General features: G+C 35.6%; 2 protein-coding genes across 2 annotated transcripts; both read left to right on the forward strand.

Annotated features, from left to right (window-relative positions):
- Positions 1 to 2,512: 2,512 nt before the first annotated feature.
- LOC113227539 (zinc finger protein 2 homolog) lies at positions 2,513 to 6,437 on the forward strand. Its single transcript, XM_026460479.1, has 3 exons — positions 2,513 to 2,730; positions 2,801 to 4,566; positions 6,371 to 6,437. Exons 2-3 carry the CDS (start codon positions 2,891 to 2,893, stop codon positions 6,435 to 6,437), a joined length of 1,743 nt encoding a protein of 580 aa, XP_026316264.1. The 5' UTR covers positions 2,513 to 2,730; positions 2,801 to 2,890.
- Positions 6,042 to 13,227, forward strand: LOC113227540 (gastrula zinc finger protein XlCGF58.1-like). Its single transcript, XM_026460480.1, has 2 exons — positions 6,042 to 6,188; positions 10,234 to 13,227. Exon 2 carries the CDS (start codon positions 10,326 to 10,328, stop codon positions 12,264 to 12,266), a length of 1,941 nt encoding a protein of 646 aa, XP_026316265.1. The 5' UTR covers positions 6,042 to 6,188; positions 10,234 to 10,325; the 3' UTR covers positions 12,267 to 13,227.
- Positions 13,228 to 15,621: the final 2,394 nt, after the last annotated feature.

A 15,621-nucleotide genomic window follows, 5' to 3' on the forward strand; every position in this document is an offset into this window, starting at 1 on the left:
GCTTCTGACACAAGTATTTTCATACTTAAAAGAAGTTCACCTGCAATGATATATATATATATATAACCTAGATAAAGTTAAGTCAATAAATATTATTCATTTATTATTTATTTTTACTTATATCATAAATACGAACAACTTCGCAGAATTGTACAACTTAAACAACAACTGTTGTTCCATCGTCAGATTTTACTTCCACATAAAAATAAAAGTATTTAAGTAGATCGCGGTAAACGTTGATCACTCCGTGCAAAACGCTGTAGCGTCGGAGAGGATGCTTGTACGTCTGAACGTGGTCTGAACCTTGGTCTGAACTTACTACCAAACAGATATAAAAATAATTTTAAAAGAACTAAGTTTTTTTTCCATCATAAGATTGATATTATACAATTACAATTTATTTTCTATATTTATAATTTATTACATTATTATTTAATATACAGTACGACGAAGAAATCAATTTGAATAAACTCCATTACATAATCTGTCCATTAAAATAGGAGCTAAAAGAGCGCGTCGCTATTAGCTTCTAGTGAAAATTACTTGAACACAAGAGTGATGGAGTAGTCAACGTCAATATTAATTAATTTTATAGTATTATGTTGAATTTTATATGAATTCACTTCAAGTAATAAGAGTTGTGCAGATATATAGGTACATACAAATATTGTAAATGTGAAAATAGTTGTCTCTCTGTTGGTAGTTATGACGTGCTGTAAGAAATGTATTGACGTTTCGAATTTTTAGATTCCAGCTAGACATAAACTCGGAAGTTTCATAATCTCGAAAACCGATTATTTTGGTTGCTTATTACAAAGAAAAGTTGAAGTTAGTTTGTTTTGTAATATTAATAATAAGTAACCTAATAAGTACATTTGGGATTACAAAAATTCGAGCAAACATATTTTCGGATTTCTGATTGATACAACGAATACAACAATGTTTTGTTAGTTATTTATTACTAACATTTTATTAAAAGTCATTTTAAAAATAAGATTAACAACTCTATAGTTTCTTTGTTCTAAATCTAAATATATCAATCGCTTGGGGTTCGAAAATTGAAATTGACGTAACGGGTCTCTTTCTGTCTTTTGCGCATATTGTCTTGTGTAGGATAAGGACAGTTAGCTATTTGGTTATTTTTTATTGCTTTTGTAATTTACGTGTAAAAAACAAATATGTACTCGTATATGCACTTTTTAATTTTGTTTATACAGTATGGCATGATATATAATAAACAATTACAATTTATTTTCATTATTTATAATTTCTTACATTATTATTTAATATACAATACAACGGAGAAATCGATTTGAATAAACTTCGTTACATAATCTGTCGATAAAAATAGGAGCTAAAAGAGCGAAGCGCTTCTCTATAACGAAAAGACAGCGTTCATGAAGTACTGCATTTTTGTCGATAGTTGCCTGTTAGTAAATAGGGACTTCATAGGCATGACTATGTCAAATGTTTTCAAATATTTTTTATGTAATTGATAAATTGAATCCATCCATATTCCATATTTTGAAAAAATATCATAGAATAGAAAATTGGCAATTAATGTAAAAAATAGGCTTATGTATGGAATGTGATTCCACCCTTGGCTAGTCTGGATGACTGCAGCAGAGATTTTTTTGCAAGTTTATGTAGCTCAAGACGACATGTTTCGTGGAGTACTTGGCGCGGTGAATTCGATAATGGAAATGAAAAAATATCGATTCGGAAGAAGTGTTTATTGTGCAATGGATGTTTTTTGCTTGCACTATGACAGAGGGGACTGCCTATCGATGACGCCTCCAGTCCTATAAGCTGTAAGACAGATATAGTCACAGACTATTAGATGCTAAGACATAGTAGACAGAAACTGAAATGACAGAAATAAAAATAAATTAACCAACTACTTGATGCGTAAAGGAACATTTATCCATATAGATTTACACCCCAAGATTCGATCAATCCAATCGGTTAATGTGTATCTTCTTATCTTGCATCAGTACGTGTGCATACACCGTAGATCGATTGCTTTTGTTATATGCATTGCGTGATGTTTTTAGAGCAATTGTTCAAATTTTGTTTCGTTGCTATTGATGTTATCAGCAGCAGCAGTCTATTGTATTCCACTGCTGAACATAGGCCTCTCCCAATGCGCGCCATTTCGCCCGGTCCTCAGCTTGTAGCACTCATCTGCTGCCAGCAGCCGCAGCCCTTCGCAAATTGTCAACAGAGGGTGTCCTACACTTCGTTTGCTGGGCCGCGGTTTTGATTTTATGGTGTTTTTGTAAATTTTTTGTTTGGTTGTTGATAATTTTTTGTTGTATAGTTTTTAATAACTTAATAACATAATAGTTGAATCATTTTTATTTTATTTATTAATTTGTTATTAAACTAGTATCTAAATCGATTCTCTCCTCGTTATGAACTATCTCGATAATACATTTAAATCGATTTATTTTATTACAATTTTACATCACTACATCTCTAGAAACTTCAAATCTCAAACATCACCGTACCTGTGAAATGGACTTTTTATGAAAGAACTTCAGTCCTTTGAACCACTTTGCTTGATTAAATTACGTAGAATAATGTGATAATTATCAAGAAACATACATTTTGGTTGGACTGTGCGAAAGGGACAGTATGGAAACTGCACTTTTAAAAACTGGAAATCCACAGTGTCCCCTTTCCTACGGTCTGACCCAAGTTCCTGTTTGGATATCACTTTTTGGTCTGGTGAGTCATGCAATTTATTTATTTATTTAATTTATTTAAGAACATTTGTTTTAACTTGGTGTTCTTTCAGGTTCCAAGGAAAAAACACATCATTATTTTTGTCTCCCCTTCAAAAATGATATATAACTAAATATTGCAATAATATATTTAGTCTGCAATAATGTCACATTCAGAGCAACAGCCTTATATGAAAGTTGAAAGAATAAAAGAGGAAAAGTGCAAGTCAAAAGAGAATCCTTTTGATCCAAACAGAAATTTCAAACAGGAGCCTGTGGGCTATCAGGAAGATGAAATCATAATGAAAGAGCTCTATGCAACAAGAGCGCATTCAATGCAACAACCTTATATAAAAATCGAGAGCATAAAGACAGAGACAGAGACGTCAAATGAGAGTACCTTGGATTCAAAAGGATTTGTCAAACAAGAGCCTATTGGTGTTCAAGAAGATGAAATCATTACGAAAGAACTGTATGCTACAATGTTCCATCCAGAGAAACAATTTTATATAACTATTGAAAACATAAATGAAGAAGTAAGGCAGTCAAAAAAAAATCCCTTGGATCCAAACAGAAATGTCGAACAAGACCCTGTTGGGGAACTAAGAGAAGAAAACATCACAAAACAGCTTTACGCAGGTCATGAAATCAAGGATGAGATGGTCATAGGACCTGTGGTGTTACAGTGTGCTGATAAAGCTGAAGCAAACTGTGTGCAGAGCACATGTGCCAAGGTGAATTATGTTACTCGTATCAGAAAGAAACTCTTTAAGTGTAATTTTTGCAGCAAATGCCTAACAACAAAACAAAGTTTAAAGGTTCATGAAATTACTCATACTGGAGAGAAACCATACAAGTGTGAAATTTGCCACAAATATTTTACAACAAAACAAAATTTAAATGTTCACATAATGACTCATACTGGAGAGACACGTTATAAGTGTGATATTTGCTACAAATGTTTTAAAACAAAACTAAGTTATAAGTTGCATGCAATGAATCATACTGGAGAATCACCATACAAGTGTGATATATGCAACAAATGTTTCAAAATAAAACAATATCTTAAAGACCATATTTTCACCCATACTGGAAAAAACCTTTTTAAGTGTCAGCATTGTAACAAGTTTTTTCTTACAAATAGTCTTCTTAAGCAACATTTAATTATTCATGCTGGACAGAATCTGTTCAAGTGTGATGTATGCAACAAATGCTTAACAACGAAACGAAATCTTAAAGTGCATGTAATGACTCACACTGAAGTGTCACCATACAAGTGTGATATTTGCAATAAAAGTTTTAGTAATCAACGCTATCTTAAGGCGCATGTACTTACTCATAATGGAGAGTCACCATTTAAATGTGATATATGCAACAAATGTTTTAGTAAACGATGCTATCTTAAAGCGCATCTACTAGTTCATACTGGAGAGTCACCATTTAAGTGTGATATTTGCAACAAATGTTTTACTAAACAATGCTATCTTAAGGCGCATGTATTGATTCATACCGGAGAATCACCATTTAAGTGTGATATTTGCAACAAACTTTTAACAACAAAACAAAATCTTAAAAGGCATTTAATGACTCATACTCAAGAGCCACCATACAAGTGTGATATTTGCAACAAATGTTTAACAACAAAAAGAAGTCTTAGAAGGCATGTAACAAATCATACTGGAGAGTCACCATTTAAGTGTGATATTTGCAACAAATATTTAACAACAAATCAAAATCTTAAAAGGCATATAATGTCTCATACTAAAGAGTCACCATACAAGTGTGATTATTGCAACAAATGTTTTAAAATAAAACAGTACCTCAAAGAGCATATTTTAAGGCATGTTGAAAAAAAAACTTAATTTAATGTTACCATAAAGAATTCTTTTTTTTTGAGAGGAAGTTATCTTAATAGACATTATAACCCAAACAAGAAACGTGCTAGATGTGGATAATATAATTATTATTGTAGTAATTTAAAAATTTCTTGTCTGTTTTCATGCTCTGCGATTGATTGTGGGTTTAGTCATAAGAGTATATATATATCGATTTAATGTCGTATGTCCCCGATCGTTGATCCGAATGATGACAGTATTATTTACGAGAAAGTGATAATGCTAAGTAATCCAATAAGACCATTTTGCTGTGCATGTAATCTCTAATTGCTTTAAAAGAAAATTTTTTTGTTATAAACATTTACTGCCTCGCACTCAAAAGCAGCAATAAAATTTGATTTTGCAACAGATTTTTTTTTTATCAAGGAAATTTTTAACCCTCTAAGTATCTACAATGTATCTCGATTATTATTGAAAAGCGCTGCTAATCGGAAGTTTACTGTTCTGGCTGTTGATATTGTTTTGCTCTAATCTATAAATTTACAAATGTTTCAGAAACGCAATTCTCCTTTATCTCCATTTTTCATTGTTTTTAGAAGATTGTACAAACAAAACTTATTCGATTTGGGGAGGGGTTTTTCAACTTTCCGTCGTAATCAGCTGTTTTATTATTCACAATCACAAGTATAATATGTTACCGGGAAATTATGTAATCCGGTATTCCATACAATACTTTTAGGTATTCTACACAATACCTGAAATATTCAGGCAATGTATGAAATAAACTCTATTATAGACTCGGTTTAGGTATTCTATACAATGCCGAACATGCATCAGGCATGCACAATGCAATGTCCTAATAGGAAGTGCTTGTGTGTTAAGAAGAATATTTTATGCACATCCAAGTGTCACGATAGTTCATCTTGTAAGCAATATACCTAGGTAATTAGAAGAATTGGCAATTAAATTACTAAATATCATATTTGTTTACGAAAAAAGCAAATTTTTTCGAACAAAATTGGACCAATATCTAAAGAGGACCGCCAATCTCTCGGCTAAAATCTGGTGACGCTGATCGATAGCCTGGAAGTAGTTTACATTATGTAAATGGCCTGGGATATCAATTAATCCTCTAATATGAAATATAAGTAGTCAGTTTTTTCCTTGTATATTGATACAAGGAAAAAACTGATTTCTAGATGTATAGTTCTTTAATTATACTCAAGTCCTGACTTGACCAGTCAACCGTGACCATGGGGCTTGTAAAGGGCCCGAAACGTCGGTTTGTTTGAAAAAACAAATATACGTGATTTAAATCCGTAAAAAATAGTTTCATTTCCTAACCAATTGTCATTATTATTATTATGTTTGATAGTTTCTTAGTTAACAAAAAATAGGCTGTATGTATGGCATCTACCATTGCCTTTCTCTCAATGCGAAGATTTAAAAAACGTAAAAAAATAAACAAATTTATGCGTCCCGAAGGAGTAGGCATAATTTTAGCAAAATACACTTTATTAGCAATAAATTAAGTGGAATAATGTGGTAATCATCAAAAACTATACATGTCTGTGCTGTGTGATGATCAAATGGAACTTATATACAAGAACAGCTTGGTTTGGACTAGGTAAAATTTGTACTAAGCATTTGTATCTTATTCCGAACATAATATACGTTATTGGACCTAATATTAACATTTAAAAAGACTAATATTTGGAACGTATTTCTACATTCTTAGACATTCGCACTTTATTAAACTTTCAAATTGAGAAAAACACATAAAAGTACTTTCTGTTTACATTTTCGAAGTAAACACCAGAATGACATTGAAATTCCTAAAGACTTAATTCCCTTATCTATCGTAAAAGTTAGTTAACCTGTGCCTTTGATATCATCCGATCAAACCCGTATAGAACTGCCATATAGCTAGTGCAAAATAAGGCCAAAATGGGCCAAGATTTTAGAATATCTGACAACGAATTGGCCGTCGATATTATTTTTAGTAGTAGACCAAGCCAAAATGAAGTCTCTCACTAACTTTCAGTTTTAGGAAATCAATGGTTACCGGGAAAATAATTTTTGAATGAAAATCTAAAAAAACATTTGACTGCTTGACACTTGTGTCTGCAAAAATTGCTCCATAAAAGCACAGCGATGGAACTTTGTGTTGCGTTTTGCAATTCCAAAAACACGCTATACGTGTTGTTTAAATTTGATATTATTATGATCAGGTATAACAAGAATATAATTATGATGATATTACGGATTTTTTAAATTTCTTTTATCTTGTCATTTTAATACAAATATTGTAATAACACAATAAAACCTTGTGTAAAAATTAGACTTATATGATACATTAGGCTCTATTATAAATTCGTACTATTCGTTATGCAAAAATTTGTATTTGACGAAACTAAATGCGACACTCTAGTAAAAAAGAGATAAGTATGGTAACTCCGTACAAAGTAAAACGCATATTACACTACCTGATATCAAGGGCCCTGCATCAAAGGTAGGCGCGTCCCTAGTTTTGGCCCCGCTCTTATTAATTTTAAATACGCCGCCCATATTAGGGACCTAAAGCGCAGGCCACACCGCAAACGAAGCTAGCTAACTTAGCTTAGCTCACGTAGTTGCATGCAACCACCTTTTTTTTAATGTCAGGAAATCCTTGTGGATACCAGTGTTGGGCGTTAATCAATTAAATTTCAATCAATAATTCAATCAGATTAAAAAATCAATTGCAATTAAATTAATTGCGACGCGTCGCAATTGGGGGCCCCAGTTGGGAGCCCCGGTTGAGGCCCCAGTTGGGGGGCCGGTTGCGGGCCAACAGGCCCCTTAACTGGCCCCAAGAAGGGCCCCCAAGCGGACCCCCAACAGGCCCCTTGACTGGCCCCAAGAAGGGCCCCCAACCGTGCCCCCAACCGGGCCCCCAACCGTGCCCGCAACAGGGCCCCCAACCGGGGCCCCCATAACCAACGCCCTAACTCACCCCCATATGCCCTATAAATTTATCATAATTGTCAGTTTTAATCGTTAATTGTTAATCAAAAACATTGAAAAGATTGAAAATTGATTAATTGTTAATTGTAGATATTTGCGATTAACGATTGATCAATAATTGTTAGTTGCGAGAACCGCAATTAACAATTGATTAATTGTTAATTGTGGTTCTCGCAACTAACAATTGATCAATCGTTAATTGCTGTTTCGCAATTGACAATTAATTAGTTGTCAATCTTTAATTGCCAGAACAATTAAATTTTGCCCAACACTGATGGATACCCTCCGCCCGGGGGAGGTGAAGAGCTATTTCGGACACCTACCGACTAAAACCTGAAGGTGTTCCATCTCCTGACCATGTGCCGAAGTCACGGGGACGCTTGCGCATTCTTCCGCGACTCCGACGGCACCGAGCCCCATCTCGATTTTCGGGGAGAGTTCTTGTCTCCCCTTCAGCAATCTTGAGAGACAGACGTGGAACACGTACGCCGCCATCTCGAGTCCACCAGTAACGAGTGATGGACTCTCCTAAGTCTGCCGCTCATAGACCTGTCACGGGAGCTTTCGCCACCCGTTACTCATCTATGTCGGCAGCTGGAGAGCCATAGCTCTCCTACTGCGACGCACTCTCCGACAGCGAATCGGGTCAGGGGCTGTATCTTCCCTTTCGCTTACCGCCGCCTCCTTCCGCACCACGGCCTTCTCGCAAAAAAAGGACTGCGTCTCACGATCTTTTGCTTTCAGACATGGCTACATGCTAACTTAGCTCACCTAGTTGCATGCAAAGCTTTTTTTTGCGTGGGGAAATCCTCCTCTCCACCGCGGGGGCAGCGGGAGGTTATGCCAGACTTCTACCGGCTAAAACCCCACGATGGCCTTCTCGGGTGCTCTAGTAGGAAGGATCCGGGATCGACTTGCGCACCGGAATCCCCCCAGCACCTAGGAGGAGCTACGTCCTCCCCCTCCTCTCCACACGACGAAGCGGGCCACACCGCCCCCTCGTCCTCCTCGCGGCTGCCTAACGTGCTGGCGAACGAAGCCCCCGCTCCGATCGCGCGCTGCCGCGAAGGTACGCCGCCGCCGAGCGGGATCGGCCCTCTCCCGATCACGCTCGGCGACCTCCTTCTGAAGCATCACCGCTTCACAGAAGCAGACCACTGCCTCATGGGACTCCTGATCCGCCAACATGTGACGGTGTGACCTCCTTACACCGTCATCTCACCTTTTTGTATCGCCTCTCCCCGCTTGTATCCTATCTTTTTTTTTATTTTACAAATTTTAAATTTGAGTTGTTCCATCTTCCTTCACTTTCTCATTTTGTTTTCGTACCACGGTCACTCCCAGCTCGACCGCTACAACAGTCGGAGCTGTTTCAAATTCCATTTACTAAAATCTTATTTTTGAATCTTTACCAAGTTATAATACAAAACATATAATACAACAATCGGAGCAAAATAATTATCAAAAATTTGCTGCAATAGTTTTTCGACCAAAAATGAAGCCATAAACCCGGATGTAATGGTGCCGCCATTGAAACCTTGGCTATTACACGAATATAAAGATTTGTACAGACGCTTTCTGGCGCTTTTCAAACATAGCCGCTACTATGCCTGGCGGAGAGAGATCTCGCCCGATCCGGGCAACCAGGATGTTCCGCTCGGAGGTCCATGCGGGGCACTCCTCCAGTGTGTGCTGGGCGGAACCCTGGTCCCTCCCACAGTGGTGGCACTGCATCGTCGACTCGCGTCCGATCCGATTCAGATACTCACCGAAGCATCCGTGTGTGGTGGGTACAAGACCAATAAATTCGCATAATAATGAAAGGCGCGTTGGGACGACCAGCATTACGCAACGCAAGTGCACCGCGAGCACACCCCGGACACTTGTTTTAAGCAAATAAAATTTCATTTCATTTAATTAATTACGACTACTATAGTACAGCAAGGCGCTGTTTGCACACACGCCAATGTGTGCGTGAACCTACCACTTCACGCATTATTCACTACTTAGAATAAATAGTTCACGGAACTATTTATTCTCTGGTTTAACGTGCGACTTCGTAAGAATAAATGAACGTATTGTTGTGTAAATAACATGATCATTACGTACACTAATAATTTTATTTATTAAATACTAAAACAACCGTAAATTCGTAACACAAATAAGTAGCTTAAACAAAAGATTTCACATAATAGGTGAATAACACTACCATTAATTACCTACACTAAAATATTTTCTTTTAAATAAAATTAAAGTGTTAAATAGTCTGTTATGAAATCACATTATCTTAAAATTTCGAAACTTGAACATCAAAAAACGGCTCGCTGACAGCCTTGTTGCCATCCCGACAATGTGAACGTCAATATACGGGGCGCCATGTGGTATCTAAACTAGGGGGTGACTTTTCTCGTTACTTTTTATTCCCTATCGCAAGTCGAGTATGCGAATGCGTGCGTCCATACACGGCGCGCGACAGGCGCGCACTGCCGTGCTGCTATGTTTGTATGGAGTTACCACACTTGTCTTAAACTACGACAACGCCACATTGTCAATTTTTTTATTAAGCTTTGGCTGAAGTGTTTCAACTTTAAAATTTTATATAAACGTGGAAGTCTCTGAAAATGTACCATGTTACAATATTTAACTTAAACTTTTTATTCTTTCAGGTTTCAAGGAAATAACACATTATTAGTAATATCTCTTTAAAATGATACATAAGTGAATATTGGCGATTAATACATATATATAGTTTGCAACAATGTCACATCAAGAGCAACACATTTATATAAAAATTGAAAGCATGAAAGAAGAGGAAGACGAGACAAACGAGAGTCCCGTGCCAAAAGAAGAAACCGTTGGTGATCTAGAAGATGGAACTGTCGCAAACGAGGTGCATGCGACAATGTCACATCCAGAACAACAATTTTATATAACAATTGAAAGTACAAAAGAAGAGGTAGGCGATTCAAAAGCGGATCCCTTGGGCCCAAGCAGAAATGTTAAACAAGAGCCTGTTGGTGATCTAGAAGAAGAAATCATCACAAAAGAGCTGTATGCAGGTCATGAAATGAAGGAAGAGATGGTCATGGGACCTATGGTTTTGCACCGTTCTACTGTGGCTGAAGTTAACTCTATACAAAGTACATGTGTTAATGAGAAAAATAACACTCATATCGGAAAGAATCTCTATAAATGTAACATTTGCGAAAAATATTTTAAAACAAAACAACGTCAAAAGGTGCATACAATGATTCATACCGGTGAGACACCACACAAGTGTGAAATTTGCTGTCAATATTTTACAACTAAACAACATTTAATGGTTCATGTGGTTACTCATAATGGAGAGAAACTGCACAAGTGTGATATTTGCAGTAAATGTTTTAAAACTAAACGAAGTTATAAATTGCATACGATGACTCATACTGTTGAGTCGCCTTTTAAGTGTGATATTTGTAATAAATGTTTTAAAATTAAACAATATCTCAAGGAACATATTTTAAGGCATACTGAAAAAAAAATTTATGAATGTCAACAATGCAACAGGTCTTTTCTTAGAAAGGTTGAACATAATCAACACTTATTGACTCATATTGAAAAGATACCATATGTATGTGGTATTTGCAACAAATGTTTTAAAACGAAACGAAGTTATAAGTTGCATGCAATGTCTCATACTGGAGAGTTACCATACAAGTGTGATATTTGCAACAAGTCTTTCAAAATGAAACATTATCTCAAAGAGCACATTTTAAGACATAATGGAAAAAAACTTTATGAATGTAACCACTGTAGCAAGTCTTTTCTTAGTAAGGGTGAATACAATAAACATTTAATAAGTCATACTGACGAGACACCATACAAGTGTAGCATTTGCAATAAACGTTTTAAACTGAAACAATACCTTAAAGAACACATGTTAAGACATACTGGAAAAAAAAATTACGAATGTCACCACTGCAAAAAGTCATTTCTTAGTAAGGGTGAATGTGATAAACATTTAATGACTCATACTGAAGAAACACCTCACAAGTGTGATATTTGTAATAAATGTTTTAAAATGAAACGAAGTTATAAGTTACATGTAATGACTCATACTGGAGAGTCGCCATACAAGTGTGATATGTGCAACAAATGTTTTAAAACAAAACAATATCTCAAAGAGCATATTTTAAGACATACTGGAAAAAAACTTTATGAGTGTCACCACTGTAACAAGTCTTTTCTTAGTAAAGGTGAACATAATAAGCATATAATGACACATACCGAAGAGACACCATACAAGTGTGAAATTTGCAACAAATGTTTCAAATTAAAACAATATCTCAAAGAGCATGTTTTGAGGCATACTGGAAAAAAACTTGAAAATGATCAGCACTGGAACAAGTCTTTTCTCACAAAACGTAAACATAATCAGTGTTTAATAAGTAATGCTGGAGACCTACCATACAAGTGCGATATTTGCAACAAACGTTTTAAAATAAAACAATATCTTAAAAAGCATGTTTTAAGGCACACTGCCAAAAAACTTTATGAGTGCCACCACTGCAACAAATGTTTTTTTAGTAAGAGTGAACATAATAAACATTTAATGACTCATACTGACGAGACACCGTACAAATGTGATATTTGCAACAAATGTTTTAAATTAAAACAATATCTCAAAGAACATGTTTTAAGGCATCCTGAAAAAACATGACTATCACCACAGGAACAAGCCTTGTCTTAGAAAGGGTAAACATAATTAATATTTAACACTTGAGAGAAACCATTCAAGCTTGATATTAGCAACACACAAATGCCATCTTCAGGTACGTTTATTGATTCATGCTGGCATCAAAGCAACAAGTCGAATTAGAATGCGTGAACATTTTTACATTATTTCTGGCGTGACGAACTGGACGCCTACAATAAAGCTTGGGTCCAGTTAGTTCAGGATCGGGATGCGTTTGGCCAGCAGTGGGATATATCAGGCTAATTGTAATTATTTCTACAACATTGCCATAAAATTATGACTTTTAAACCAGAATACTTGTTGTATGCATATACTGCCCTCAAAATATTATTGACGTAATTGGAGCAAAACGTCTTTTATGCCTTACGACGAACAAGTCCGCCTCTATACTCACGGCAAACATGCCAGACGCGCTACACCGCCAAAATAGTCGCTGCACTAATGCGCACGAAACGCATTGTCGTATTGTACGGTGGTTTAAATGTTCGCTTAGTATACTGATACCACAGCTTATTAATCACGCCATTTAGTTTTTTAAGGACGTAATATATCATTGTAATACTTGTTATTTAGCTATGTATTCATTTTACTAGTTTATATATTCATTTTATTACTTTAGTGAACTGTAATTTGTTTTAAGAGTATTTTTTTCATTTATGCAACATATATAAGATTAATATGAGGAATAAAAATGAATTGACTGATTTTGACAATGGTTTTTACAGTCACAAATTCGTATAAGGGGTAGTGTATACGCTTGTGTAATAAAGTAATAAGGTACCGGTTGATATTCAAAATTTGCCTTTGACTATAGTAAATCAAAAACTTATGCAAAACATTATAACTATGTAGCTCTTTTCCATTTATTTCAAATGATATGGAAATATGAAAATGTCGATTTACAAGAAATAACACCTTGGATTCTCAGTCATTATTCTCGGGGGAATCTGCCTTATGAACAAGCAGTAAATTTAAAACAATTGACCATTTCAAATGTAATTTGCTAAGCTTTGCAATAAAAACATTTTTTAAATTTTGTATTTTTTGTCTTGTCACTATCACATGCATTGAAAATTTGTTCGGACTATTAATTTGGAGTTTAATCATCTCTTAAGCGAGGCCTATGTCCAGCAGTGGACTACGATAGGCTGTTGATGAGATATATGTTTAGACACGGTTCTTAATGCTTTTTTGCGCCTTAAAGCTACATAGCCAACAAAAAATAATGTCAATGATCCGCATTAAGCAAGACTTGGCTGTACGGTTTTGAACCTTTGACTTTTCAGTAGCTTGAAGAATTAAAAACAAGCGCTTCACAATCACAACCACAAACTACTATTATAATACAAGAATCACAACTTCAACTTTTGTATCTATGGCCTTGTCTAAGTTTTGCTTTCTTGCTTTTTCTCTATTTGGCAATATAAATTATAAAAATTTAATTGGAATAATGATTTAATTAACAAGGAATATACACATTGCTCAGCTGTGTCATCCTATGTGATTCAATTTGGGTAGACACCAAATATTTGTATACAAGAACCGTCTGCTCCGTGAAGGGGCGTGTAAGGTAAAACTCTTGCTGTGTCTAGTTTTCTTATTAACATACCAAAGTAATAAATTAAAAGTAGCATAGAAGTAAAGTCTTCGTTAACTGATGTAAGCGTCATCTCGGCGCCGAGTTTCCCGTTGGATATCACTGCCCAAAAAATTTCTATGGCAAGGCAATAAGCAACATTTCAGTAATTTTCAGGTAAGTTTTTTGTACTCAATTTTGGTGACTATTTTTATTATTTATTACTCGAATATATCATCGTGAAATATTAAAGAATATTTCAGGTTACTACACTCAAATATTAAATAATACTTCATGATGATATTCAATAAATATTTAAATAAAAAGAAATTGTCACCAAAATTGAGTACCAAATACTTACCTGAAAATAACCCATTTACACTATGTACATCAACTCAATCATACGTCCCTCTACTGTACACGAGTTCTCTGTTAGGCGACGGCGTCAGGGTTTAGATTTGAGCCAGAGTGGAAAGTCCTCCATGCTGGCCCAATGCGGGTTGGGAACTTCACACGTCCTCCAAGGGTCTTGTGAACCTTCTTCAAAATGCAGGTTTCATCACGATGATTTCCTTTACCGAAAAGCTCATGGTAAATTTAAAATAAAATTTTGCGCACAAATTCCATATTCAAACCCGCCACATCTGCTTGAGAGGCAGTAGGTCAAATCATTACAGCGTTTGCGTGACTTACTTCTGATTCGTATCAGTTCCGAATCCCCGAATCCAAGACATGACGGTCTGAAATGTCACAAGGATTATTTTTTATCTCTACATGTACACGCGATACTCATATTTCCTCAGATTCAAATTCGACTTAGTGCACAGGCGACATCATAAGTGGAATCCTAGTTTTCTAGATTTGTTTGTGCACTTAGGCTACACTACTTTAATAAAAGACTAAATCGTTTACAATATGATATCTTAAAGAAAGTTGACAACTAGAAAAAGGACACACATGGAATGTGTAAAAACACTTGATAATAAAATCAAAGATCTGCAACAATGTTCTCGTAGTGCCTGATTTGAAGTCAGGAATGTTCCAGCAAAAGAAGAATTCTCTACAATGCCAATCTTCATAAGTCATTATATACGAGATGACATCGCCCAGCGGTTTATACTGTTGAGTCTGGATGAGGAGATCCTGGGTTTGATTCCCAGTGGGACCTTTTCGTGACAAAACTTTTCTGAATTGGTTCAGGTCTGGGTGTATGGGGAAGTACTCCAGAGTGATTTCCGTTGCTTTCCTAGTACAGGCACTTCCCTAATTTTGCAATTGATATGCTTATCTGGCATATTAGTATTACATTACTAATATCTTGCAATCTTTTGTCTTGTTAGTGCTGTAGGTCGGTAAACAAATTGACAATTAATCCAGTTGTTGCTGAATTCAAACACAACTTACTTATCAAAACTTCATAAAATGTAATGGCTTAGTAAATTTTTATTGTTTTAGGTTCTAAGGAAATGCAAACCAATATTGTCATATCCTCATTAAAGGTGAAATTTAGCTGAACATTGCAGTATACCTGCAAAAATGTCACATCAAGAACAGCAACTTTATGTAAAAATTATAGGCATAGAAGAAGAAGCAAATGCATCAGAAGATAGTCACGTGGATACAAACATAAGTATCAAACAAGAGCCTGTTGGTTATATACAAGATGAAACCATCAAAAAAGAGCTGTATGCTGATCATGAAGTTAAGGAAGAGATGGTCATTGGACCTATGGCGTTGCAGCAT

Source organism: Hyposmocoma kahamanoa, unplaced genomic scaffold (genome assembly GCF_003589595.1).
Source record: "Hyposmocoma kahamanoa isolate Upper Pololo Valley unplaced genomic scaffold, ASM358959v1 211, whole genome shotgun sequence".
In the NCBI taxonomy this organism is placed as follows: Eukaryota; Metazoa; Arthropoda; class Insecta; order Lepidoptera; family Cosmopterigidae; genus Hyposmocoma; species Hyposmocoma kahamanoa.